At 42.5% G+C, this 26,635-nt stretch overlaps 3 protein-coding genes across 6 annotated transcripts in view; 1 reads left to right on the forward strand and 2 right to left on the reverse strand.

Annotated features, from left to right (window-relative positions):
* slc6a18 (solute carrier family 6 member 18) overlaps positions 1-4,343 on the forward strand; it is a 4,364-nt gene extending 21 nt beyond the window's left edge. Inside the window, exons 1-13 of one of the 3 annotated variants that reach the window (XM_061759762.1) lie at positions 1-55; positions 164-305; positions 622-762; positions 908-1,045; positions 1,501-1,682; positions 1,750-1,860; positions 1,937-2,049; positions 2,121-2,249; positions 2,769-2,925; positions 3,059-3,263; positions 3,350-3,509; positions 3,592-3,754; positions 3,836-4,343. The exon at positions 1-55 is cut by the window's left edge and continues 21 nt beyond it. In XM_061759762.1, the coding sequence (XP_061615746.1) occupies positions 170-305; positions 622-762; positions 908-1,045; positions 1,501-1,682; positions 1,750-1,860; positions 1,937-2,049; positions 2,121-2,249; positions 2,769-2,925; positions 3,059-3,263; positions 3,350-3,509; positions 3,592-3,754; positions 3,836-4,033 (1,833 nt within the window). In that variant the 5' untranslated portion in view covers positions 1-55; positions 164-169 and the 3' untranslated portion in view covers positions 4,034-4,343. Of the gene's footprint in view, positions 306-621; positions 763-907; positions 1,046-1,500; positions 1,683-1,749; positions 1,861-1,936; positions 2,050-2,120; positions 2,250-2,768; positions 2,926-3,058; positions 3,264-3,349; positions 3,510-3,591; positions 3,755-3,835 lie in introns of those variants that run through there. The other 2 variants (XM_061759761.1, XM_061759764.1) reach the window with 2 other exon arrangements.
* On the reverse strand, positions 4,326-13,480 carry tert (telomerase reverse transcriptase). The gene is made up of 16 exons (XM_061759760.1): positions 13,089-13,480; positions 10,983-12,201; positions 10,521-10,710; positions 10,298-10,451; positions 10,059-10,226; positions 8,885-9,046; positions 8,712-8,813; positions 8,551-8,636; positions 8,368-8,484; positions 8,148-8,219; positions 7,623-7,811; positions 6,665-6,791; positions 5,734-5,795; positions 5,223-5,347; positions 4,991-5,116; positions 4,326-4,909 (listed from the first exon to the last, which is right to left on the reverse strand). Exons 1-16 carry the CDS (start codon positions 13,302-13,304, stop codon positions 4,806-4,808), a joined length of 3,219 nt encoding a protein of 1,072 aa, XP_061615744.1. The 5' UTR covers positions 13,305-13,480; the 3' UTR covers positions 4,326-4,805.
* A 661-nt stretch (positions 13,481-14,141) lies between these two features.
* Positions 14,142-26,619, reverse strand: sync (syncoilin, intermediate filament protein). Of its 2 annotated transcripts, none has more exons than XM_061761001.1 (6): positions 24,698-26,619; positions 17,643-18,788; positions 16,771-16,982; positions 16,084-16,291; positions 15,877-16,001; positions 14,142-15,816 (listed from the first exon to the last, which is right to left on the reverse strand). In XM_061761001.1, exons 2-6 carry the CDS (start codon positions 18,732-18,734, stop codon positions 15,768-15,770), a joined length of 1,686 nt encoding a protein of 561 aa, XP_061616985.1. In that variant the 5' UTR covers positions 18,735-18,788; positions 24,698-26,619; the 3' UTR covers positions 14,142-15,767. The 2 variants fall into 2 exon arrangements, with proteins under 2 accessions (XP_061616985.1, XP_061616987.1); XM_061761003.1 differs by lacking the exon at positions 24,698-26,619 and adding an exon at positions 20,280-20,398.
* Positions 26,620-26,635: the final 16 nt, after the last annotated feature.

Consider the following 26,635-nt stretch of genomic DNA (forward strand, 5'->3'; position numbering starts at 1 on the left):
GAAGACGGCTGATAAAAGGCAAAGCTCCACACATTAAAAAGATTGCCACACACAGGTAAGATCACGGAGAAGAAATTTCGAATAGAATTCATACTCATTTTAGCATGTTACAATTAAGTGACTTTTGCAACAATTCTGGAATTGTGCCTCATCATTTGGGAAGCTCAAGATGGACAAAACAAGAAATGTGCAGGAGGGAGTCACATGGAACAACAAGATTGAGTACATGCTGACCTCCATCGGTTTCGCAGTTGGGATCGGAAACGTTTGGCGTTTCCCCTACCTGTGTCAAATTTATGGAGGAGGTGAGTTACTTATACCGCTTCCTACGTCTAGTGATTTGTGCGGCCCTTAGGGGCAGTATTGATTCCCTTCCTCATAGTTCGCAGTGAAGGTCAAGCTGAACAAACACTCACCCACACTAATGTGCAGCAGGGTTATTGGCTTGATTAACTTGACATATTTACTCACACAAGAGGTGTTGCTAAGCCTCAATTTGACCAATGCTTAACCATTATTAATGAGTTACTTGAGCCATTCGATTGGAAAATAATAAAACCATCACATTTATCAAGATGAGTTCCACTAACCCTTCATGAGCATGAATGTTTATATCCTCAGGAGCGTTCCTCATCCCCTACCTGATTGCGCTGGTGTTTGAGGGTCTCCCCCTGCTCTACCTGGAGATGGCAATAGGACAGAGGCTCCGCAAGGGAAGCATCGGAGTGTGGAAGAACATCTCACCCTTTCTGGGTGGAGTTGGTGGGTGACCCGGGACATTTTCGCAAATATGCCCTTTTATGAAACTGAAGTTTCTTTTTCTCTTTTTCTGTCAATATTCGGATAAAACAACAAAAATGTCCAACCATACATGATTGAACTGGTTGTCATTATTTTCTTCATGTAGGCATTGGCTCTATGATTGTATCGTTCCTGGTGTGCAATTTCTACAACACCATCCTGGCCTGGGTCTTCTGGTACTTTTTCAACTCCTTCCAGAACCCTCTGCCATGGAGCCAGTGTCCACTTAACACTAATCGTACAGGTAATTCGATGAAACCATTCGGGTTGTTCTAAGATAATACTTTAGTGTGTAGACCAAATACAGAAACAGTCGCAGGCATTTGGTCCTATAAGGCCATCCTGGATTAAAAGTTCAGAGTATCCGTGCATTCATCCATTTTCTATGTCTTCTTCTGTTACTGTGGGAGAATATTCCAGTTGACATCAGGCATAAGCCAGAGTACTCCCTGAACTGGTCGCCGGTCAATCACAGGGCGCATAAAGAGACAAACATTCACACTCACGGAACTGAACACACACACACTGCAGTAAGGAGTAATGGTGGGAAAACAAGACGAGAGAAAACAACATAACTGTTAGAATATTCCCTAAAAGTCTGGATTGATTTAAGTACAGGAAATAAACTGATTTGACCAATAAAGCAAAAGGAGTTAAATTGTTTTTGTTTTTGTTTTACATAATCCATGATTTATGCAGACCTGAATGAGGAATGCGTGAAGAGCACTCCAGTCAATTTCTTCTGGTACCGTCAGACACTGAACATCACCCCTGACATGGGAACCAGTGGTTCTCTGCAGTGGTGGTTGGTGGTCTGCCTGGCCTGTGCCTGGTTGACAACGTATATTTGTATCATCAAAGGAATCCAGTCTGTGGGAAAGGTCAGTTGATTGCAGAAACAGGTAAGATCAGTTCTCTGCATCTTTCAATGAATCTCATGTATTTTAGGCAGTGTACGTGACAACCACGTTGCCATACGTGGTACTCACCATTTTTCTGGTCCGCGCTCTCACCCTGCCCGGCGCTACGGATGGACTGGTGTATCTCTTCACTCCGGATGTGAGTTTGCTCACTTTTTGGCGGCTACTTGAGCATAACAGCTCCAAAGTCAAGAGCCTGATGTGTTTGTTTTCAGTGGGAGATACTGAAGAACCCTCAGGTGTGGTTAGACGCCTCGACTCAGATATTCTTCTCTCTGTCAGTGGCCTTTGGAGGTCTGATAGCAATCTCCAGCTATGCCGATGAGAAGTAAAGACTGTCGATATTGTAGAAAGGAATTATGTAATGCACTCTTTGATTTATTATTTTCTGTGTACTAGAAACAACTGCGAGAAGGATGCAGTCATCGTGGGATTAATAAACAGTGCCACATCCCTATACGCTGCCATATCTATCTTTTCCACCCTGGGTTTTAAAGCTAACGTCGGTTTTAACTCCTGCCTAAAAGAGTACGTACTGATGTTCAGATCTCCTCTCAGGGCATTAACTCGATCACAATTGGACTGTTTCGTTTCTCTTAGAAGACGTTTCGCCTCTCATCCAAGCAGGTTTCATCAGTTTATGCACAAGGCTAGGTAGCACAGCCCTAGCTTGGGTGTTGGTGTGGAAACCAAACTACGAATGGTATCTTTGGGATGGAAAATAAGTCATTTTGTATCTCAAAAGAGCGATACCATTTGTGGTTTGAGGCACGCCTACAATTTAGAAGAATAAATAGTTAGGGTTTCCACACCAACATCCATCTTAGGGCTGTCCCACCTCGCCTTGTGCATGAACTGATGAAGCCTGCTCGGATGAGAGGCGGAACATCTTCTAAGACAATCAGGAGAGTCCAGTTGTATTCCATTCAATGCCCTGAGAATGAAATGACCGGGATAAATGAGAATATTCACAGACACGTTCAGATCTAATTACCGTACTTTCTTGGAATATCCAGACGCATGAAAAACAAAAATGTGTATTTGCAGAAACATCTTGGTTTTGACCAACCACTTTGAGTTTTCTGACCAGAATATAACAAGGGACAACTACGACCACTGGGTTGAGTACCTGAATTTGACAAAACCAGATGAGCTCTCTAGCCTGCAACTGAGGCCCTGCAACCTGAAAACATTCCTTGACCAGGTGATGAAATTCTGAACACACATCCATCCGTGTATTCTCACAGGTTGTTTCCTGCTCTTTCCTCCCAAGTAATTTAATTGCACGCAATGTACTGAACAAGAATGTACTGTGAAATGTTTCTTTTTAATCACAGAGTGCTTCTGGAACAGGCCTGGCTTTTATAGTGTTCACTGAAGCAGTGCTGGAGATGCCGGGCTCGCAGTTATGGGCGGTATTGTTTTTCCTAATGCTCTTCAGTTTAGGCCTCTCCTCCATGTTTGGTAATGTAGAGGGAGTCCTGAGGCCCCTCAGTGACCTCAATCTGGTACCCAAGTGGATGCCTGAAGAACTTATTACAGGTCTCTGCAATTTAGTAACTCTTAAGTCAAAAGGACGTGTGTTACCAGGCAGTTATTTTATGCATTTGTATTTGTGACTTTTGCAGGGGTCTTCTGCTTGATTTCATTTTCCATTTCTCTCATCTTCACCATGGGTTCTGGGAACTACTGGGTGGAGGTCTTCAACAGCTACGTGGGCTCAGTTCCCTTGCTCATTATTGCGTTTTGCGAGCTTATTGGAGTTGTTTATGTCTATGGAATGAAAAAGTATTGATTTAATCTTCTCTTATTCAGTACAACTAAGCCCTGCAGTACAATATTCATCTCTGTGTGTTTTCTGTGCCCTCAGTTTCAGTGAAGACATCTATTTCATGACTGGGAAGAGGCCGAATCTTTATTGGAGAATTTGTTGGACTACTATCAGTCCTTTAATGCTTAAAGTAGTGTTGATTGCGTATGTGGTCCTCCAAGCCCAGGAACACCCCACATACCCTGCATGGAATCCTGCTTACGTAAGTAAAGAAAAATAATGGGTGGAATTTTAATATGATATTTCAAGGCGTGAAACTGGACAATCTTGTTCTTTTCTTTAGGAACTCTTTCCCAAAACAGAGGTCAAGCCCTACCCAGACTTTGTGTTTGCCGTAATTGTCCTCCTTTGTGTAATGCCTGTGGTTTCGATTCCACTGGTGGCCCTCTACAAAGGAATCCAAAAGGTCAAGAGGAGATCTTCCACACGGGAGGGGCTAAACCCGTACAGCAATGACGCTTTTGAGCTCGAACCGCAGTAACTTCGGGGGCAGTAACCTCTGCAACTGTTATCATGAACTATGTTTCAATTTCACAAAAGTAACCTCCTGTGCACATTATTGGCAGCTAGCAACTGCTTTCTTATGTTCATACTTTGTTTTTTTTGCAAGGACCTAAGACAACATATTGTTGTCTGTTGGGGATGAGTACAGTAGTTTGAACTGAAGTTGATGTCTTGTGGGTGAGTGGGAAAGCATTTTGGCATCATGACAAAGGATCCTCTTTTTTAGACATAGGCATATTGATATTTCAGTCAATAAAAAAGTGAGCGTATTCACACAATATAGTGCACTATGGCAAAACAGCCATATTATTCTACACTTTAATTCAATATACAAACAAAGCTTTTGACCAAACTAAAACATGCACACTGACCATAAAGCTCAAACATACAGGAATTCCTTCCTCTGACATCTAAATGGGAAAATACCACAAAGCATAAATTGAAGTCCAGATGGACAAAGGCTATAGATTAATTTATACAGTTGAGGGTTTTTTATTCCAATCATTATGTATCTGGTGATTAATGGGCCATGTATAAAGACAGTGAGTCATTGTAAAAGTGCGTTGTACAGCATCATCGAAGGAAAAGGCTGTTTTCTCTCTCCAGCAAGCTTTCACTGCACCAGATGACATTACCAATTGTTATTTCAACTCTGCGTGTTTCTGGGCCAAACATTCACATCCAAACCTGTCGGCTGCTGATGGTTGTTTTTTTGCAGGGAGAGTTTAATCGAGGTAAGTTGACACTCTTTAAGTTCGGATGGTCAAGAAGTCCACAGGGGTCCTGGGGTTGGCTGCCTGTCTCACCCTGGCCAGTCGCAAGTCTCCCAGACGGCGCTCCAGACTACGCTTCCCTGAAAGGAGCAGACATTGTTTTTCTTTTTGAAGAACTGTCAAATATGTTGCACATTCGTGTGTTTCCTGAGGGCACCTACATTTCTGCAGATGGGGAAGCATACTCTTGTATAGGGGGCGATGTTGCGACAATGCCAGCAGAAATGAAAGGCAGAAAAGCAAATCCACTGCCGCGTCTGGCACAATGCCAGCCAGGGCCTTGCAATCTAACGATTCAAAGCAGTGACGCACAAGGACAAAAAATATTTCAATTAAATTTTGAACTTTATATACTGTAGACCCAAATGTTTTAAGTGTATCCAAGTGGAAAACCTTTGTTGCTACACCTCAGGAGCTGATTGGTGTACTGAGCCATGTCCCAGATCATCCGCAGAAAGTTCACAGGATTCTTTGCAACCGTTTGGCCAAAGGGTAAACTCTGGGCACACACATTGAATCTAAAAATAGCCCCAAAGGGAATTTAAAATGCTTACATAATGTGATGAATGACAATTTAATTAGTTCTCCGCTCATTGTGGGTAGTGATTAACCAGCCCTTTATTAAGTCACGGCCAGTAAGGGGGGAAGTGGTGTCCTGGTCACTATTTACCATTGTCCTTTGGTAATAAGCACTTTGTAGAGTATACAAATACATATGTACATATACGTATATTACTGCACGTATACTTACATAGTTTGTATTTGAGCAGAAAACGTCTTTTTTTTAAAAAAAAAAAAGGCAAAAACACTTTAATTCAGCCCGTTCCAATAATGTCAAGCACACGCATTTAAGAATGTGTGATGAAGCATAAAATTTGACTCGTAGCCTAGGGTAAGTCTTGACCTGAATGCATGGAGCAGCACCAACTCGTAGATGTTTTTGTGGACTGCCGCCAGGGAATTTGTCTGCACAGAAAAAAAGTCATTTGATGATATTAACAAGCATAAAATATACAAATAAATAGTATGGTTAGTACAAGAGTGGGCAACCTAATGCCCGTTGGGTCACATAGGGCCTGCGAGAGCAGTGGTTGTCAAAGTACCACTCAAAAAATACTTGAGTGGTACTAGTGCTACAGTAGCATAGTCGACCCAATTTAATCATAAACAAAGCAGAAGTTTTATTCCTACAAAGTATATTTAATGTTATTGTAAGCCACTGTAAAATGGTACACACTGTGAACACTGACACTGCACCTAAATATGAATATAATTAAAATGTACTATGCATAAGTTACAAAATAAAATGTACCTAAATAAATGCTTAGAAACAAACAGCTCTAAAAGATTCAATACAAATGTATTGTACTTAAACGGTAAATACAACTAAACTGTTCTTAAATACTGTCCCGGATACAAAAAAAAAAAAGTTTAAACACTAACTTAATGAAGTGTGAACATTTAATTGAGTGATCCTTTCGCATAGCACTTGAGGGATTCCAGAACGGGCAGTACAGAATCACTGTGCACGAGAGCTTTTGATCGGGCTCGTCGTGCAATTCTAAAAATGAAAGAAATATATACAAATGATCTGAAGTTTACTGGCACATTAATCAGCCCTTCAAACTTCGATAAGAGTGCGATTCAAGCCTCAATGATCCATCAAGACCCAGTATATTATCACAGAATACATCTTTTAGTCATCACTCAGTCACCGCTCCTACCATAACTCCAAAAATTAACATAATCCATTAATGATCCCCAGAGGGGAAATTCTAGAGAATTGTATTTAATGGCCCCAGTAACAAGGAAACTGTAATGATTATTTGCCCGACCTTCAGATCCAAGAACAGAGCGTGGCACTTGAGTCTGAGGATCACCATCAACTTCCTCCTCATTTGCTCTCCGGCCAAGTGGACCGAGCCCAAAGTGAGGCTGTGGCGCAGAGACTGGCCCACATAGCTGTGGTACAGGGAGAAGAAGAAGTCAAATGAAGAGTCAGACCACCATCATGCGTGACTGTTGTGTTTGCGTGGGGTTTTTTTTCCCCAGGTTCTCCGACTTCCTCCAATGAACAAGAATGCTCATTGAAGACTATACAGTAAATTAATGTTGTCCAAATTGTGAATTATTGTTTGTCTGTATGTGCCCTGCTACTGGCGACAAGTCCAGGGTGTACCCCGCATCTCTCCCAAAGTCAGCTAGCATAGACTCCAACTCACTCGCAACCCAAAAATGGATGGATGCTAACACAATTAGCATGAAGCTGAAAGCATAATGGCTAATGACAAGCATAAAATTGACCAGGGAAGTTTGCCAAAAAATGGCATGTCCATCAAGTTTCTGCAAATGGTGGGTGATTTTTCTTTTCTTTTTTTTTTTTTGTTTGATTTAAATAGTACTGTGATTAATTTATTTTGATGCTTGTATGATAGTTAAAAATGTTACCGGTAATTGCCTGTAGTCAATAAAGGTTATAAGAGGGAAACATTTTCAACGCATTGATGTATTCCATATTATCTCCTATGAGAAAAATAGTTTTGAAGTTTGAACAACTTGGAGATTAACCAGCATCACAGATTAGATTGTGTTTGACTTTTGAGGTTCTGCTGCATCCGTAATTTCATGCAAGACTGGGAGTTGTGTTTTATGATGTGTCTGTCTGAGTTGGGTCAAAGTGCAGGAAGATTTTGCCTTAACCTATAAGACCATAAAAGACCTGCAAAAGCACAATGACAAATCTGAGAACAAATAGCCTATGGTATATTATTTACAGCTGATGAGAAGCCTCACCTGGAGTAATCTTTATAGACGTCGAGTGAGTATGTGTCAAGCAGCAAGCCGCACCAGGGGAAGTGGCAGCGGAGGGGGAGCGTGCGGATGCCGATGACGGAACCCACATCTTCCGACAGCGGAAAATTGACCGCCACCTTCTGCGGGTTGACCACCAGGCCGTACTCCGGAACTCCAGCAAGCAAGACCCTCAACACAAAAATGAATATATATAGATATAATCTGTGAATAAGAATTGGATCACGTGAGCTGGAGTTTATCTCAGCTGAGTATTGGACGAGAGGCGGGGTAAACCCTGGACTGGTCGCCCGTCAATCGCAGGGCACATGCAGACAGACAACCATTCACGCGCACATTCACTTATATGGACAATTTAGACTCTTCAATTAACCTAATGTATATTTTTGGAACATGGGAGGGAGCCAGAGTACCCGGAGAAATCCCACACAAGCACGGGAAGAGCATGCAAACTACCCAGAGCAAGGGTGAAAATCGAAATAACTGTATTATTCTGGGGAGTCATACTTGAGAAAGTTTTTTGCCTCGTGTAGGTCTGGCGTGATCAGGAGGAAATCATCCACCAGTCTCATCAGTCGTCTGGAAGGGGCAGAAACAGGGGAGGGGGGGGGCAGGCTTCAACACACTGCCCTCTCCTACTGAAATGGTATTACTACATCGGCAGACTTCAGGAAAGCAAATCCAAGTAGGCCCCAGTTTACAAACAACATGGGTACATGTGATGTACCCTTTGCTTCCTGTTATGCTTTTGAACAGGACGTTCTCCATGTGACCGTAGCAGAGACAGCAGAGCAAACTGGACGCGACGGATCCCTGCGGAATCCCGCGACGCTGACGATACTTCCTGAGAGGGCCCAAATCCAGAATTATGACGTGCAGGTCCATGCTATAAATAAAATTCAAACCTTACTTCTTCCCAAACTGCACAACACTCCCCGTCAACATTTGGGTGAAGAACTGAAGCACCTCTTTGCCGTGAATATCTGACGAAAAGTGCTGAAAAATAGCTTCATTAGCACAAAAATGTAAACTATGTAATCTACAAGGACGATCTCAGGATGCCACATCAACCTGCTCCACCAAAATGGCGTTGTGAACTCTGCCGCTTCTTTGCAGTGCCGTCACAAAGCCTTTCATGTTGGTGGAGCCCATCTTGTCCTCCACGAAGTCAGCCTGCAAAAGGAGAAGAAAAAAACTTCTAGCCTGAATAGACCACTTTTAAGCAACCTAAGTTTTGTTTGTACCTGTCGAACAAAAGACTTTCTCAAGCCCTCGAAAGGATCTGCCCAGATCTTGGCATAGCTGCGTATGGTGAAGGCCTCCTCTTGGACAGGCGACAGGACTTGGCCGATCACATGGAGAAGTTTGTCATGAGGAAGACTATCGTATGCTCCACTGACGTCCACCTGAAAGGCAGAGAGAGAAGGTTGGACACAAGTCACTCTTTTTACCCCCCACTGCAAAACCAAAACCGAAGGAGAGTTGAGCCGGTACCGTGCAGTTGGAAAGCTGCAAATACCTGCATGTAAGTGAATAATGAGTGAACATCAAGATTATTAAAGTTGGCCTGGGTTGACTCTTCCTCCTATTAATTTAAAGGAGTTTAACCTCAATATGATTCCACCATCCACAATTATTTTGTTAATGATGGACATGCCTCTAATGTAGTATATATCCACCATATTTGTCTACGCCAACGGTTCCCAAATGTTTTACATTAAGTACCACCTCAAAACAAGTCTTAGCACTCCAAGTACCACCATTATGATCAACATTAAAGTACAGCAGCATAATGGGCCCAAGTTTTCATCACAACCGAGGCAGAGGTTTAATTCCTAAAAAGTGTATTTACTATTGTAAGCCACTGTTAACAAATGAAAAAAATGTATTTAAATGATTCAGGTAAAATTCATTGCACAAATTTCATATCGAAATTGTACCTAAAATGTTTTACATTTCAGTTTTTGAAGATTAAAGGCAAAATGTATTGTACTTATAATGTACTTAACATGAAAAGTAAAAATATATATATTTTAGTGCACTAAAAAAAGTGGACTTGTAACATCTGCACACCACACTTTGAGAGTCACTGGTCTACTCAACACGCTGAAGTTTTCATTTACTGTAGGAGTTTTAAATGTGTTTGTGTTGTTTTGGTAGATGCAGGTGAGTCTATGTGACCCATCAGTGTATTTCGAAGATGTCAAACTCACATTGACGGAGTATATCCGATCTGCGTGTTTACACTGCACTCGGCATTGCATTGGCAGACATTAGGTACTCAATATATTTTTATCCACATTTGGAAAAGGCCTGATTGCATTTTTTTGTATGTAATTGCGCCATTTGGGAACAAAAAAAAGTGTCACTTGAACCATGCAGTGTAAATCCAACCTGAGTATGCAAACAATGTCCAACCTTAGCGAAATACAGGGTCTGTGGCTTCTCCTTCTGGGCCAGAGCAAGAGTGGACAACACCTTGTGGATATCAGCCATCCCCCACACTGTTGAACCAAGGAGGGACGGAGTGGTGCGTACGCAAGCCCGCAAGACATCCCTGAGGTTGCGTACATTCCTTTGGAAGGCCTACAGTGAGGAGTGGGGGTGGGTTACAATGACTTGAATAGGACATTTCAGAACAAAAATAAAGAAAGTACCCTGGTCTTGGCGTCTGCTCCCAAAACTCGCGTGATGGGCCTCATGCTATCCATCTTTGGGATGAAGCGCAGGCGGGAGATGACGGTGCTTCTGGGTAGGGAAGCCACCTGAGCCGGAGTCAACTCGTCCATCAGGCCCTTGGAAACGTGACCTCTACAATCACAAACGCCGACCATGAGCTTCCTTACCCGCATTGAGCATGTGCATTGTTGAGGTGTGCACCTGAAGGCCAGTTCCTGCAGTCTGGCCCAGACCTCCTGTCTGTAGAACCTCAGGGCGTTCTTCTGACCCACAGACTCTGTGACGTAGAAGAAGGCTCGGACCAGGCCAACGACGTAGCCGTCGAGGAGCCAGGCGAGCAGCTGACCGAGCACCCGGGTCCGATACGCAAGTTCGCTGGGTGGGATCCGACCTGTGAACATCAGTCAGTTAAATCAGCCCAAAAGAGAGCACTGTAAAGGGGACATACAGTGCAATGGAAAACTGACTTTTAAAATGTTTGTATTCGAATAGTTGGTTATCTGGAGCGCCTGCCCACCCATGAAGCATGAAATTGCACAACCAAGTAAAAAGTGTGTGTGTAATTCTTAATCATTTGTATATTTTGACCAAAGAATGTCAGAGGTATTTTAGTAAAACACCTAGAAACTGTTTTATTGCATAATTTGTCTCCTTTAATCTCACCTTTCTTACTGATCTTCAGCCAGTCGCAGTCATTCACCTTCATCTTCCACATAAGCTCCGCAATCGAAACCCTTTCAAATTTGCTGCTACGCAAGAAATTCCTGACACGTGCCAAAAAAAAGCACCGGTTTTCCGCAGAGCCCCAAAGCTCTGACGGGACAACGGCGCACAGGCACTCCCTTACAAACAGGCAGACCCGGTGAGGTGTACAGTGTTGGGGCAAAAGGGAGCTCAGTTCGCTTTGCGCCAAGTCGCTCTTCGTCAGAGGGCACAGCCGCTGCAGTATTTTGTTGTAGGCGTACCTCCTGTGTTGACGCAAAAGCTGGCTGAAAAGGGGGATCATGTTAAAAAAGCGCCGGGGGAGCTTCTTCGGTTTCCTCTCCAGTCCGTTCAGATACGCCAGCCCCTCGAAGAAAACCAATCTGACGATATCCTGACCTTGTAGTCTTCTCGATCCTGCTGCGCTCTTCTTCTTTCTGTTGAGAGGGAATCCGTTCATGCCCCGGCCCCCGTACAGGAAGGCCAAGGTGCGTATGAAACACTGTGAGGGAGGCAAAGGGGGGAAAATGCCTGATCTCCAACTAGGTCTTCCTTCCAAAGAAGCTGTACTCGTTTCAACTGGATGTTTAGAGACAGAAGTGCTTATCTCCACAGGCATGAGGGACACGGACTGTCCTCCTTCCACCGTCTGTTTGACTTCCTGTGCTTCTCCAAGTCGTCTCCTCTTTTTAGAACACGTCATGTCGTCATCATCCTTCTGGTTGGTTTCTCTCTTCCTTTTCCCATGAGACACCCTAAAGTCCCTCCTTTTCAAACACACTCGGCATCTATTCCTCACAGACTTCGCATTACGACAGGTCCTGGATCGAGACTGGCGGCAAAACCCGGAGGGGACTGTGGTCATGGAGACCCTGTCGTAGACGGGAGCGCCGCACACCTGGAAAGCGCACGACGGCGGGACCGCCACGAACACGGAGCAGCTCTCCAGCAGGTGGCGCGTGATGTCGGTGCCGAGACGCAGGGCCACTTTCTTCCACAGGTCGCTGCCTTGGACGTAGGCGGCGCTCTGAGTCACGTCGCCCTGGAACTTGAAGTGGTCGGCGTCGCCCTCCTCCCGGGCCATGCACAGCAGGTTGTAGCCGTGTGCCAAGATGTTGCGTTTTTTCTTCCTTTTCAGGCTGTTGAGAATGAAGGCCAGCAGTTCGGGCAGAGTGCAGATCTGTGGAAAGCACGATAAGAATAAAAAAACGAATATATTCTTCCATTTAGCCTAGTTCAGTGAGCGATGTTGAGAGATCAAGTGTCCCATGGAAAATTATCTAATTTCACTTAATTGGTTCCAAAAATATTATTTATTTGCAACAAATATGTATCTTTGTTCGTATATCCATCTACGCCAGCGACATATAGTGACCTCAAGGATCAACAATTATAGCACACATGACACACCCCAGTTCTTGTCCAGACTGCACATGAATGGAGCGTGCGCAAAGCCATTATTAGCAAATAAGTGAATTTGGGAGATCTGTTGAAAGCACAATGCGGATAAACCAAATGTTAAGAGTTTATTTAAAATTAAGTAATTTTAATTCTCATTTTATTGTGTCATTTATAATTAATCTAATTCTCAGGAATTAACCAATTACTTGCTTGAATAAATTAAAAAATATATATACTCTCTACATTTAAGTGTTGAATTCACTACAATTGTTTTTAGTTTATTTACAATAAATCGATTAAGCAATTCATTAATAAGATACATGAATAATTTAAGAATTTTAACTTCGGGTAACTTTGAAGGGCGGACGTCTAATTGATAACAAATATTACAAGACTCTTGATCATTTATTGCTCGGTAATGTGAACTGAAAGACGAATCACTGAACGATTCCGTGAATGGATCTTTTTAAACGACTCATGAGCTGATTCTAGTGATTCAGTGCAGGCATAAGAACTGGTGTTTCTATCACTACGGGGACAGAATTAAAGAATAGGCCGCGTGACTCAGGTAACGATTAAAATAATATCATTTAGCCTTATTTTGAGCTGCTAAAAGTAAGGCTAAAAGACTAGATTGGACGCTAAAAGGCCGGCTGACTCACTTACCAGGTGGCTGCTTGGCACTTGCTTGAGCTCCTTGTCGTAGCCGACGAAAACGCTCCGAACGAAGGATTTGAAGCGGTTCGAGTCCGCCTGTTCGACAAGAACCGCTTTGTGCCCTTCTCGGAACACAATTCTGTCCATGAACTGCTCGAGCGTGTCTGTGTGGAGGTACAGAGACCGCAGGAGGTCGAGAACCTGGGATAGATCAGCTGAAGACATGATTGCTTACTTCAAATAGTGACTTGTAGTTTTTAAGAGACACATTGGCAACGTTCTCCCTCAGAAGAAGCCGTGTTCCCGGTTGACGAATTGAAAAGCAGGATGAGCCTACCGTCCAATCAGAAGGTGTTTTACTTGACACAACAGACCAATAACAAAGAAGAAATCAAGTGTTGTCACGAACAACCCCATCTGCTTTTGGGCGAGAGGAAGGGGTAGACCACAGATATGAAAAGAAAATAGTTCCGCTCATGGGCCGTCGCACCTCGACGAAACTGCATGCCAACGTGGCGGCCATGTTGGCAGGGGCGACGTTCCCAAAGAAGGCAATGCCTGGACATTGAAATTAAGTCTTAACTTGCTCATTTCTCAACCGATTTACATGAAGTTTACTTTTTTGACAATGCCAAAGCGTCAATACAGAACATTTGAGGACAATATATCAGAAATATTTTTATCTGTGAAAGGTTATTCCCAGCTCCCTTGTCGTGCCTATCTCAGCTGACTTCGGGTGAGAGAGGCAGGGTACACCCTGGACTGGTCACCGGCCAATTGCAGTGCACATACAGACATCCAGTCACACCCGCAGTCAAACATTTGAACAGTTTGGCATATTCAGTGAATGTTTTGGGAAAGTGGGAGGCAGCTGGAGTACACGATGAAAACTCACACAAGCACTGGGAGAACATGAAAATGCCACACAGGAGGGTCTGAGCCAAGATTTAAACCCACAACCCTCTTGATTGTTGACAACAGGGCACAAGACATCCAAAACGACCAGTATGATTTATTCAGTAGTCAGAGTACACATGAAAACTGCATTTCAAAAGACAGAAGACATTGAATAACAACGATAACGTGATAACAAAAAGGTGAAAATGTTGGCGCCATGCATTAATTTCTAGGATGAACCACTGGCCACCCTTTCAGCCCAAACATTTTCTTGACCATGTCACAACATCTGAGGGTGTCACACAGTATTCAAACACGTGTAGTATCTTGTTTGTGTAACAGTCACCAGTGATACAAAGCAAATACCCTCAGAAGGAGCAGTGTAAAGTAGAGCTGGGAAGGATACAAACACCATAAAGAAATGCGAGCTGTGAGTAAGTATGTGCTAGAGCGTGCTCAAATAACTTGGATTTCATGTGTGCAGGTGATTAAAGGGAACATATTATGGAAAATGTACTTTTTAATTGCATGTATACAAATAGTTGTGTCTCTGCAGCGCTTGCCAGCCCATCAGGTGTAAAATAACATTGAAAAAAACAAGTATAACTTTGGTTAGCTTCCTTGTTATAGAAAATGTGTCTGTGAACAAGTTGATCTGCACTTTGGGCATACACACAATATAGTGTATGAACCGCTGACTCCATGAGCCCACACTCTTGGGTCTACTTCTGCAAGTAGAAGCAAGCAGCCGGCTGCAGCGCGCACTCAAGACGAAGCCTCCATATTCGCAAAACTCAGGCTTCACACCTGGTTGCCTTGTTAACAAAATTCAGACTTGCCATTGGATGTGGGCTGGCTCATTTGCACGACACAGGGACCTAAAACGTGGCAGATTTCAGCAAAACAAGATATATAATACAGTGATACCTTCACTTATGAGTGCCCAAACTTAATGTTTACCTCACAGTGAAAGTACAGGTATCTGTTGTGTTTTGTGCTCACATTGTTTGTGCAATTTGTAACACTTACCATGGATCCTGAGAAAGTGTGTACTGTACTTAGAAGTGGATAATGTCCATTAAATTAAACCTTGAAAGCAGTGACAAATATGAGTGAGGTGTAGTCGACTTGGTAGTACTTGACAGAAGGAGTGGATAAAGGCTATAACACCAGTTAAGGGTGTTAAAATAATTTCCAAGCTCCAGACCTCCATGAAAGATGGAAAAGTTGCTGAAAGTGAAGAAAGCAAGGTGAAAAATGCAAAGAAAACGGGTTTTCGAAAATGAAAAAAAAAAGGAAAAATCAAAGAGAAAAAAATATTATACATATTACATTTTATTACATATTATAAATGCAATATTATCACATGATATTTTTTATGCAGAGTGATTTTGTAAAAAAATGTTTTGTGTTTTGGGGGCGTCTGGAAGAGATTGATGGCATTTCAATGGGGAAAATTGTTTTGTTGTAATTAATTTAATCGCACACTTGCTCATGGAAAGAATTCAACTCAGAAGTCAAGGTGCCACTGTAAAATATGTTATTAAGACACTTGGAAACTGTTTTAAATAGTGAAATGTATGCATATGTCTCCTATACAAAATAACACTCACTTTGTAGACTAAAAGGCCCATTAACTCATTGTCAACCGCTTTAGGGCATTGCTTGCGTGTGTGTTTGTATACAAAAGAAAATTTCTCCAAACTACCTTTAGAAACAATGCAAAAACATGTGTAAAGTGCTTTCTATTTTCTTCTACATATCAAAAAGACTCATCTAGAGCCGCGTAAATCATTTTCCCTCTTGGTCTTCAGACTTCTGGTGGTCCCCAGTAGCACACCTGATCGAAAAAGGTGTATTAGTAAAAAGGCCAAATGCAAAATTCAACAGCACATCTCACCTATAAAGGAGGATTTGCTTGGAAAGACAGTCTCTCAACTCCGCTGCCTCTTTGTTTTTTCTTTTCTGCAGCGTCAACTCCATCTTCAGCTCTCGACTACTTCGCTCAAGACAACGGATGCTCTCCTAAAATAGTCAAAAAAAAAAAAAAAAAAAGATCCTTGTAATGTACTTTCTGTTGTACACGCCCCTCAGCATCTCACTTCACCTCGTAGTGTCCGGTATCTTCCCTCCTCTGTATGTGAACAAGTTTAAGTTTCTCCTCCAAGCGAGCCCTTTGCAGCACCTGCGTATGCATTTCCTCCCGCAGGGGTTCCAGCTGGGCCTTCAGGTCCCGGGTCTGCTCTTTGGCTTTAGCCAAACCCCCCGTTGTTGTCTCTTTTCTCTTCTGCAGGGCCAGCAACATGGGCTCATACCTGCGAGGCCAAGATCAGAGGTTGAGGAAAAAAAAGTCAAAAACAAGCCGTTCCATATTGCTGGTTAATATAATTTGTTCTTTCCATTTTCAAAGGGCGATCAAATATCAGAATTCGAAAAAGTGACTCACTATTTTGTTTGTACTAAATGCTCGTAACCAAATTTCCGGGTCAATTCAGAGTTTGGATTTAAGCACAAATTTCCAATTAAGATTAATTATGAATAATCGTTCACAAGTCCAAACTGTCATAAACCCTGTATTAACTGTACAGGCAATGTTTTGAGAAACATTGTAACATTTTTATAGTCACAAAAATTCTTTTTACAGGCAAAAAAAATGGTACTGCTTTCGAATCGCTTGGCATTTGCATCTTAAAGGTACCACTGTACTTATGGACATAAAGTAATAATAATAATTTTTAAAAATGCAGCATCAAAATGGAAATGATACCACGAACTGATGAGTGAAATCCTGTACCTGTTCTCGAGAGCTTTCAGGCTGCCCTGCAGGTATTGCTGGACGTCGCTGCAGGAGTTCCTCTTAGACATATCCTCCTGCATCGCGTTGCAGGTGTGGCTGGTGCTGTGAATGCAAAGCTTCTCTTGGAGGTCTTGGAGATGTTGCTGGTGGGCCGACCTGAGCTGGGAGTTCTCCTCCATCATTTGCAGAAACAAGGTCTGAAGGTTCTCCTGGAGAACGGAATGAAGGATGTAGACATTCAGCGCCCAACGCAAAAAGTGATAAGCTGCCGCAAAAAGTGAAACTCTGAAAGCAATTGAAGCCCACCCAAAAAGGTTTGTAATTGCCACAACTTTTTTTCTATTCGACAAGGCTGTTCCCTGACTAAATGAAGCTCCCTCCCCTCACTTCAACTTAGTTCCTTGGCTCTAATGAAATGATAGATGGTGCCGATGCAATATTATTATATTTGATATCCCTCTGGCCTGAGCCCAAAAACAGCAAAGGAAATTCCCGAAAGTAATGTGCGAATAGGAACATTTGCAATTCCCGAACAGCAATTATGTGGAGGTTCACCGTATTCAGATTTTGGATGAAATTTTAGGCTGAACCTGACACTATAACCTTCACAGGTGAACTTAATTTAACCTTCTCTAAACTTTTGAATGCACATTTGCAACTGTTCAATGTTTCAGTACTTTTTGAACAACTTGCTGTTCTCTACAAGAAGTTGAACGGCAAAATGAATCGACTTGGACATTTCTGGGTTCCATTACAATTGGCATTTATCATGCCGTTATCATTTTGACATCATGAGACCGAGGCGACGCCTAACAAGTGCTCAAAAGTATCTTGCCAAAGCTGAATACCCCTAGCTTTTTGTATCCTACCTCCTCTCTCTTCTGAAGATCCATTTCATGGCGTCTCTTGTTGAGGGCCGCCTGGGTGTGCACGTTCTCCCTAGCCCTGGCGAACAGTTGCCTCTTCAGTTTCCGCATCTCATCTTGCAACTCCTGCCTCGCCATTTCCGCCCTCCACACTCGCCGTTCCTCTTCGGCCCGTTCCGACCTGAGGCTCTGCACTTCCCTCTTCCTCTCCTCTCTCCGATCCTCCTCCTCTTTTTTTAGCACCGCCATCAACTTGGTGACTTTGCTTGAAACGTTAGCCTCTGCTTCTTCTTCTTCTTCTTGGGCTTTCTGCCACCTCAGCTGCAGTACCTCAGCCAGTAAATCCTTCCTCCTCCTCTCTAAGCGCTGTAGCTCCTCGATGCACTCCTCCATCTGAGACTTCAGTTCCTCGAATCCATCCACTCCAAAACTCATATCACTGGTATCTATCGCTAAGGATTCTGTCTGAAATTCCATGCCATTGACATCATCCACTCCGGAATACTTCAATTGTTGGACGTGAAAGTCTGATTCAGACATATCCATTGAAGAATCATTACTGTAAATATCTGTAGTGGCTTTACACTCCTGTTGACCATTGCTCTGGCTTTCTGACAGCAGGTTCTTGCCTTTGTCCACATGCACATACTCTTGGCTCGCCTCGAAATTGTTGTCGGCCTCTTCCATGCAGCTCTCCAGCATGGTCAACATACCCATCAATTGACCCTCGTACCGGACCATGGTGTCACTCAGTTTGTTACCCGCCAAAGTGATAGGCATGTCTTCTTGGGACTGGTGTTGAACACACTTTTCTGTCGTCTCCATCGTGTTCCCAGTACAGCTTGTGGAAAAATACGGCGATGTTTCTTGTTCCCCAAGCATCTCTTCTGGGTTTCGCTCGAGCGGGATAACGGTGAGCTCCTCGCAGCTCTTCAGTAAGTCGTCCATCTCCTGCAAGTACGGCCCCATTAAAGACGACTGACTGAAGCGCGTCCTTGTAAAAGAGAGAGTGGACCAGCTGCTCTCGGGATCCCCGTTCTCTTCTTGGATGAAGAGAGGTTCGAAACCAGGCGACGGATCACTGTCATCCTCCATTGCCGGGCTCTAATACTTGAAACTGGTGTTCGCGTCTACTTCATGATCCATCCCCTGATGAAAGGAAAGAAAAATGACAGACACCAATGTAATGCTTAATAACACTAAATGCCACAAACAAAAGCCTGATGCCTGCTAATGCACACCCATCCATCCATCTATTTCCCTCAATGGGGATGTGCATGAGCTGGAGCCTATCCCAGCTGACTTTGAGCCAGAGGCAGTGTACACACTGGACTGATCGCCAAGGGCTATAAAAAATATGGATTTAGAGAGAAATGCTAGATGTAGCGTCCCAGCTGAATGTAGCTATCATTTTTTTAAAGTAATATCAAGTGAAACTGTGGTTCTAAACAAAATAATCATCTTTAATACTGTGCAAGGAACTGGGTTACAAAACAGGGTCAGTAGTTTTTGTTTTCGGGAAAGGGTGGGGGTAATCCCTTTTGTGTTGTCTTTAGCAGTTAAAATGCATTCTCTGTTGTGTTTAGGTCCGGAGATTGACTCAAAGGATTTGCAACTAAATACTCAGTCTAAGTCAATACTCAGACTTAGTCTTACTCGCTTTTAAGTCTCTTTTCCAATAAATTTGCTTTGTTTCAAACAATGCTATCTTCTACCAGATCCAAATGTAAATACCTGGAAATAACACCTGAAATGATGATGTCTTGTCAAACCCAAATGTTTTGTGTCTAAAGCAAAATAGAGGAATTGGAGAGGGTCACATTTGATGACCATAAGTGAACGGTAGTGTCTAGTATCGACAGGTGACTACCTGTTTTTTTTCTGACAGGAGAAAGAGATGCGTTGAAACACGTCAACACGTTTATTTGTCTTAAGTAGTTGATGACGACTAATTAGGGCATGGCGCCGATTAGAGTAGAGGCCATTATTTCTGGAAATACAGCCTATAGTATAATACTGCATGAATGTAGGTTCCTTGTGTCATCTTCCTCATATTTCAGTTATCAATACAACTGTCCACGCGCGGTAATACACAAACAATGAAGATGGGTCCATATGTCGCCTCAGTCTATCATCTGGGTATGTAGAGCTGGGCACAGGAGTGGGCCAGCAGGAGTTTTTCTGACGACAGCTGCTAAAAGCTTGGCGTTGGTCAGACGATCGTTTTAAACATGCATTCCCGTGAGCACCAGCCAACATGTGGCACAGGTCCACACTGAAGAGGAGATGATCATATTATTGGATCGCCCTACCCTCATGTAAAGACACAAACAGCACCTTTTTGTCCTCTTCTTTGAATATAAGTATCATTTTTCAGCTCAGGAGCAGTTGTTAGCTGTCTTGGGCACAGCGTAGATGAACGTTGTATGCACATTCTTTCACCCGCTGACCGACCTATTTTGGATGCCCATTATAAACATAACTGTCTTTAACCAAACACCATTTAGAACCGCTGCTGCTATGGTTTACATTTACTGTCCACCACTTCATCACAAGGAAGTTATACAGTATGAAAGTTTAGAACTTCCTCCAGCTGCTCCATTTAAATTCGACTGCAATATAAAAATTAGCACTACTTACTTGTTAGTGGACACGCAACTTTCCTCTTCCTGTGGATGAACCCAGTAGCAGTTCAAATGACAAAGCAGAATGAGAGTGTGTAATGTGTGTGTGTTTGGGGGGTATAAAGATCCAGGCTCCCCCCTCTCTCTCTATCCCCCCCCCTCAGTTGGGGTGCAGCTATGTGTGACCATAACTACCTCAAATCAGTTTAGGTGTATTAATAAACACTAGAGGCTGGGCGAGAAAGAAGAGCCGCAGCAGGAGGGCCGATCTATCTGCCCAGAAACAAGACCACATCGATCTGAAATAATGTCACCAACTGCAAACATTTGACACACAAAACATACTGTATGCATCATATGTGTTTAACGGAGGACTGTAATAAACTTTTTGTTTCCAGCTGATGAAGGCTAAAAACAGGTTATATTGGGGTTTACATGCTTTTAAAATTTGCAAATTTAGATATTTATTTCACGGAAATTGACTCAGTCTCAGATGGAGATAATTTTCTCCTATTATCCTCAAAAAAATAGTTATATATATGTGTGTGTGTGTGTTTGTCTGCGCGTGTTGTTTAACATGTTTTAATCATGTGCAATCAATGGGCATTTCCGCATTAAGTAAATTCAAATGATTTATTTTCAGTGAACATTTCTTTAAAACAAATGAAATACACTCACCGGACATTTCAATAGGTAATACGTTTTGTGTTCCCATTTACAGTAACAGGAAATCTGTGTAAGTGTGATTGTGAGTGTGCATGTGTATGTGTGTGTAACCAAGCTTTACTACGTTACCTCTTTGTTGACCCATTCTGTAGGCGTCCTCTAGTGATAAGCAAGAGAATTACTGCATCAGAACAGTTCAGTTGTTTAACTTTTTATTGTAAGCAACTGTAATATCATGTATATAGTGTATTGAGGCGGCACGGTGGGCGACTGGTTAGAGTGTCAGCCTCACAGTTCTGAGGACCCGGGTTCAATCCCCGGTCCCGCCTGTGTGGAGTTTGCCTGTTCTCCCCGTGCCTGTGTGGGTTTTCTCCGGGCACTCTGGTTTCCTCCCACATCCCAAAAACATGCATTAATTGGAGACTCTAAATTGCCCGTAGGTGTGAATGTGAGTGCGAATGGTTGTTTGTTTGTATGTGCCCTGCGATTGGCTGGCAACCAGTTCAGGGTGTACCCTGCCTCCTGCCCGATGACAGCTGGGATAGGCTCCAGCACGCCCGCGACCCTAGTGAGGAGAAGCGGCTCAGAAAATGGATGGATGGATAGTGTATTGAAGTGTGTACTTTATTGTATTAATACATTTGCATTTAATTTTTAAGAACTGTTTGTTTTTAAACTTTTATTTAGGTACAATTATTAACTTATACATCCAGTATATTTTAATTTTATCAAAATTTTTCAGGACTTTATTTTTCTTCCTTTATTTAAGAACAGTGTTACTGTTCAAATTGTGCATAATGTTACAGTGGCTTACAATAATATTAAACATACTTTTCAGGAATAAAACCTCTATCGTTTTTGATGAACACTAGCCCTACTGTGCAACTGTTTTTTTTAATGTTAGTCATAATGATAATACTTGGAGAGCCAACTATTTGTTTAGGTGGTAATTGGTGTAAAAACTTTGAGACTGCTCTAGAAGCTTGAGAATGGGTCATCCCACAAGTAATGTTTGTGTGTGTGTGTGTGCGTGTGTGTGCTAATGATGATGATGATGTCGCTCAGGCTCCAGGATTCCAGCCATGCCTCCTCATTATCGAACAGTCTTTAAATAACTCCCCGTGTACTTATGTAGCTTTTTCCCTTTGGGAGGATCATTTTCCCCTCAACTTTTGAACCCCGACAATAGAGCGAAACGACAGATGGTGCCCTCCTACCACTCCAGAGGAGGGTAATGAGGATGAGTAGTTGCAGATTAAAAAGAAAATAGCTACAGGGCAAATTACTCTAGGAGTTAACAGTGCAAAGCAGGTGTGACTTTTTGAAATGCAAAGGGTTCTTACGTGTTTCCACACCTAAAACTATGAACTATGACGTATTTAATGACGTTCCAGAAAGTAGTCTTACCCCGTTTTTCATGGGCTGCCATTTTGAGATTGCTTTCTAATTATGTCCACTAGAGGACGCCACAGAGTTATTTGTATCCATGTTGCAGCGATACATGTTAAAAGTACTCACAGTTAAGACCCAAATCAGTCAAAACTGTGGGGGAATTTCGATTTCAGGGAATTTTTGGTGACCTGTGATTGACTGGTGACCAGTCCAGGGTGCACCCTGCCTCTCGCCCAAAGTCACCTGGGATAGGCTTCATTTACACCATATGAGAGACATTTTTTAATCATAATTTAAAAAAATAATCCATCAACCATCCATTTCCTATCCTGCTTGCCCTCATTGGAGTTGCGGGTAAACTGCGGCCTATCCTAGTTGACTTCAGGCTCGAGGCAGAAAAATAATGCATTCTTTCATAATCAATAGCTCTAACAACCGATCCAATAGTATTTTGCCACTTTCTAATGTGATACCCATCTAACAAATAAACATGCACATTAACTCTCAATTTAGCAAGGGTATGAGTCATTTTGGGTTTAACTGCGCATACAGTGAGTTGTTTTAAACTGCAAATTCCAATCCATTTTCAATTTTCCTACATTTTCTACCACAATATTTACAGGTCCTGTCATCTGGTTTCCACGACAACAATGATGTCACACGTGTTGTTCACCCTTCGCAGTGTGTTTTGGCAAGTCTGGCCTTTGGGAGAAGGGAGGCAGGGAGATTGTACTTGACATGACATTAAGTCCACGGATTAAGTGATCCAACACACTGACACAATCTCTTGGATGGAGGAGAGGACTGAGTGACACTGGTGTAATTTTCTTTTGTTTTTAGGGGGAGGGAATGCGTGGGGAGGGAGCCGTCAACTATTTAAGGGGTTTCGGTTAAGAACTGAATGACCTACTGAGATTAAGTGAGACTTTTTGCTCTGCATCTGCAAACTAAACACATCAGCATGTCGTCTTTCCATATAAACAGACTTTGCGAGAGACTTTTTTGTTTTTTGGTTTTAATTAGTGTTCAACCGTGCTGTTTTGACAACAATCTAACCGAGGAGTCCTCGAGTTTCCAGGGTGTCGCCGGTGACGTCAGCACCCGGTTTTAAACGACCCCCCTGCGCCCCCACTATGGACGGACGGAAAACAGATGCGGCGATCCTCCGCAGACTGAGGAACAAAAGAGAGAAAGACAAGAGCGGGGATGGAAAGCTGCAGCCTGTTTTTGCCCCATCCCTCCGCCGCAAACCGACCACACCCTCCCAGGAATTCCTGCCGCCAAAATATCTCATGTCATGTGTTTTTAAGGGAGAAGTTGTTCAAGTTTGCTCATCTGAAACTCCCTGATAAAGGGATGGATTCATTTTGAACGCCTGAAGATAAACAACAAATGGTTCTGGGTTCGAATCTCTTGCCGTTTTCGTGTTCTCTCTGCGCTTGCATGGGTTATCTCCAGCTAACCCAATGAGTGTTGTGCACTTTCAAAATGTAAACTTTAAGGACAGGCATCAATTTTCAGTACACTACAGTAATCAAGCTTTGGGTTATGGGAGGAGCAAAGTTTAGCCTGGGTTGTCAGCGGAAGAGGTTTGGAGAGCGTCTTTGCCACATGTACACATGCATTTTGGGTGCATTTTTTTCAAAATGTAATAATATGTAAAGCAATTGTTTTTAGAGTAACACTGTAAAAGTAGTTTGAAATGTTATTTTGGGTGCATTTTTTTCAAAATGTAATAATATGTAAAGCAATTGTTTTTAGAGTAACACTGTAAAAGTAGTTTGAAATGTTATTAAACTGATTTTGATCATACTGTAGCTTGTGGTATATTTACCGTTTATACTATTAAATACGTATGATTACAGTGGTACGTCGACTTAAGAGTTTAATTTGTTTCATGATTAAGATCATAACATTTTTGTTGTTATTAAGAAAAATAGCACTGTATTGTAAAATATAAATATAAAAACACAACAAGAGAAGGAAAAGAAATAAACGGGTTTAATAAAGTTTAATTATGCCGAAAGTCACACACGCGGTAAAATTTATGTAGTGATGTGTGCCTTTAAGGGGCGTGGCTGAGAGAGTGCCATCAGGAGCTCTGACTCCAGCTCCGGTTGGAGGTTTATAACACGGTAAGTTCAGTGCTCGCATCGTCTCCATGCTCGTTGTGAGTGTTTTGATTCTGCATTTGTGTTTTTGACTGCTTCGTTGAATAAATGTTGAATGTTTTTTTTGTTTTTTTTCCCCCCACACTCGAGCAGCGGCCTTTCTGAAGCTTGCTCAGAACTTAAAATTTGTCTCACAATGCAGAGCAAAACAATTGATCTAGCGACAGCTCAAAACTTGAAAAAACTTGTATGTTGAGGTACTCACAAATCAAGGTACCGCTGTAAAAACATTTGAGGGGGGTCTTAGATGCTCTCGTTTTGTTAATGGCAGAGCTTGTTTTTTTTCCGCAAGCGCAACTGCTGGTCCAATTTTTCCCTCATTCATGATTGACAGTGAGCTTCTTGGGACCTCCTCCTCCTGTCCCCTCTTGCCCTGTGGGTCTTGGTCCACATGCAAACCAGATGAGCAAGTCCCAGTGCTTACTCCCCCCTCCCACACCCGCCCAAATGCATTAAATGACGCTCACTTGTCTCCACTCCCACTACCAGATGTTGTGTGTGTGTGGACAGCAATTACACAGTGACAAGAGCACGAACGCTCCCCACACCATTTGGCCTCCTTCCATCATTGGAGCTCTCCGTGGTAATATTTAACCGGATTCCTCATGAAGCCTGGCGGAAATTCACCTGATTCCCAAGAAGCAACATTAAAAGAGAGGCACAAAGTGGCCAAAAATGGCTAAAAAGTGGTCAGGAGTGCAAGGAGAGGTTGGATTGGTTTATATCACAGCTCTATGATGAGTGGGAGGAGGAGAGGGAGGGACTGACTGTTTAGAGAGCATGATGGAACTTCAGCCACAAACATACACTCACAGTCCATAAGGCTGAAACACAAGAACGAGGAACTACAACGTGGACCTGTGCAAAGTAAGTTTGAGTGTCTCACTTGCATGTTTGTACTTTGCTCTAAGTAACATCCATATATTAACTCCCATGTATGCGTGTACTGTATTTGATGTGACGCAATAGTCCTTCTTGGAGCTTCTCCTCCAAATAAACAAAAATGGAAGACAGAAAAGGGAGGGTAAACAAATTTTAGCAGAGACTAAGTGGAAGCTCAAAATTCAAATTTGAACCTTTTACCCTTAATTTTACCTTATTGCAACATAGTTAAGGGTCAACCTTCTCAGTACAATCCACACCTTACGTTCTCCGTTAAATGTCTGTAGGATGAGTAGTTTTACAATGGTTAACTTTTCTGGAAACGGTGGTGCCTTGTCAAACTCAACACAAAACAAAGACTAGTTACAACATTGCATATTTAAAACAACCACATAGGTTTTTCTCACCAGAAGTCCATTTAGCTTAATGCTAACAAACTATGAAAAACACTGTAGACAGGCTAACAGGTAGCACTGGTGTCGCGGTTTTCTAACCCCGTTAGCAACGAATATTTGAACATAGATGTTGGAGCAACACATGTAGACAAACAATATAACAACGCTCACAGGCATAGGTTCTTTCTCCTCTGCGAAACATGACTAATACTGTATTACTGCAGTTTACTGAGTCAGTTATGAAACTCTTCGTGAGTGTCCCTCTGTCTGTTTTATACTGCCCCCAGGTGGCCAAGATGAGCATATCAAAAGGAGCAGCACAATGCCCATTGAAGTGAAGCAAACACTGTGGCAAAAACTGTTATTATTTACATTATATTGTACTCACCCCAAAACAAACACAACAGTATTTATTTGGCGCCATCTGGTGGCATCTTGGTGCAAAGTAAACAATTTGAAGTGTATTGAAGAGCTTCATTTAAACAAAAGTAGTCCCTTGCCACCATCTTGCGGCATTTATAGGCAATTATAAACCCTTTTAGGTGGCTTGTCAATTTTTTGCAGCATGGCTAATTTTTATTGTCTCACGTTGGTAAAATGTTTTGGTTTTTTAAAGGTTTTATGATTGCAACAGATAGGAAAAAGTGATGTTTTTGAAGTTATAACAACTTGAAATTCAACTAGTGTCACAGATCAGATTGCGTTCCACTCTACAATCTGGGATGCACATTTGGTTTGTTCAACTCATCTAATTCTTTCTCAATGCTGTGATTTTTTTCCTGATGTCCTCCGTGTCTCTCTCTCTCTCTTTCTGTCTTCCTACTAATCTTGTTGTTGTTTCAGGTGGTGACAAAGCGGGAAGCAGA

Source organism: Phyllopteryx taeniolatus, chromosome 21 (assembly GCF_024500385.1).
Source record: "Phyllopteryx taeniolatus isolate TA_2022b chromosome 21, UOR_Ptae_1.2, whole genome shotgun sequence".
NCBI classification, from domain to species: Eukaryota; Metazoa; Chordata; class Actinopteri; order Syngnathiformes; family Syngnathidae; genus Phyllopteryx; species Phyllopteryx taeniolatus.

Excerpts from the sequence above, each read along its gene's own strand:
- tert (XM_061759760.1), bottom strand. The coding sequence starts at position 13,304 with ATGTCTTCAGCTGATCTATCCCAGGTTCTCGACCTCCTGCGGTCTCTG. Across the intron at positions 8,485-8,550 it reads GTTGTGCAGTTTGGGAAGAA|GAAGTATCGTCAGCGTCGCG; the intron begins GTAAGGTTTGAA and ends GGGCCCTCTCAG. Across the intron at positions 7,812-8,147 it reads GAGGCAAAAAACTTTCTCAA|GGTCTTGCTTGCTGGAGTTC; the intron begins GTATGACTCCCC and ends TTTTGTGTTGAG.
- sync (XM_061761001.1), bottom strand. The coding sequence starts at position 18,734 with ATGGAGGATGACAGTGATCCGTCGCCTGGTTTCGAACCTCTCTTCATC. Across the intron at positions 16,983-17,642 it reads ATCTTCAGAAGAGAGAGGAG|GAGAACCTTCAGACCTTGTT; the intron begins GTAGGATACAAA and ends TCCGTTCTCCAG. Across the intron at positions 16,292-16,770 it reads CTGAAAGCTCTCGAGAACAG|GTATGAGCCCATGTTGCTGG; the intron begins GTACAGGATTTC and ends TTGGCCTCGCAG.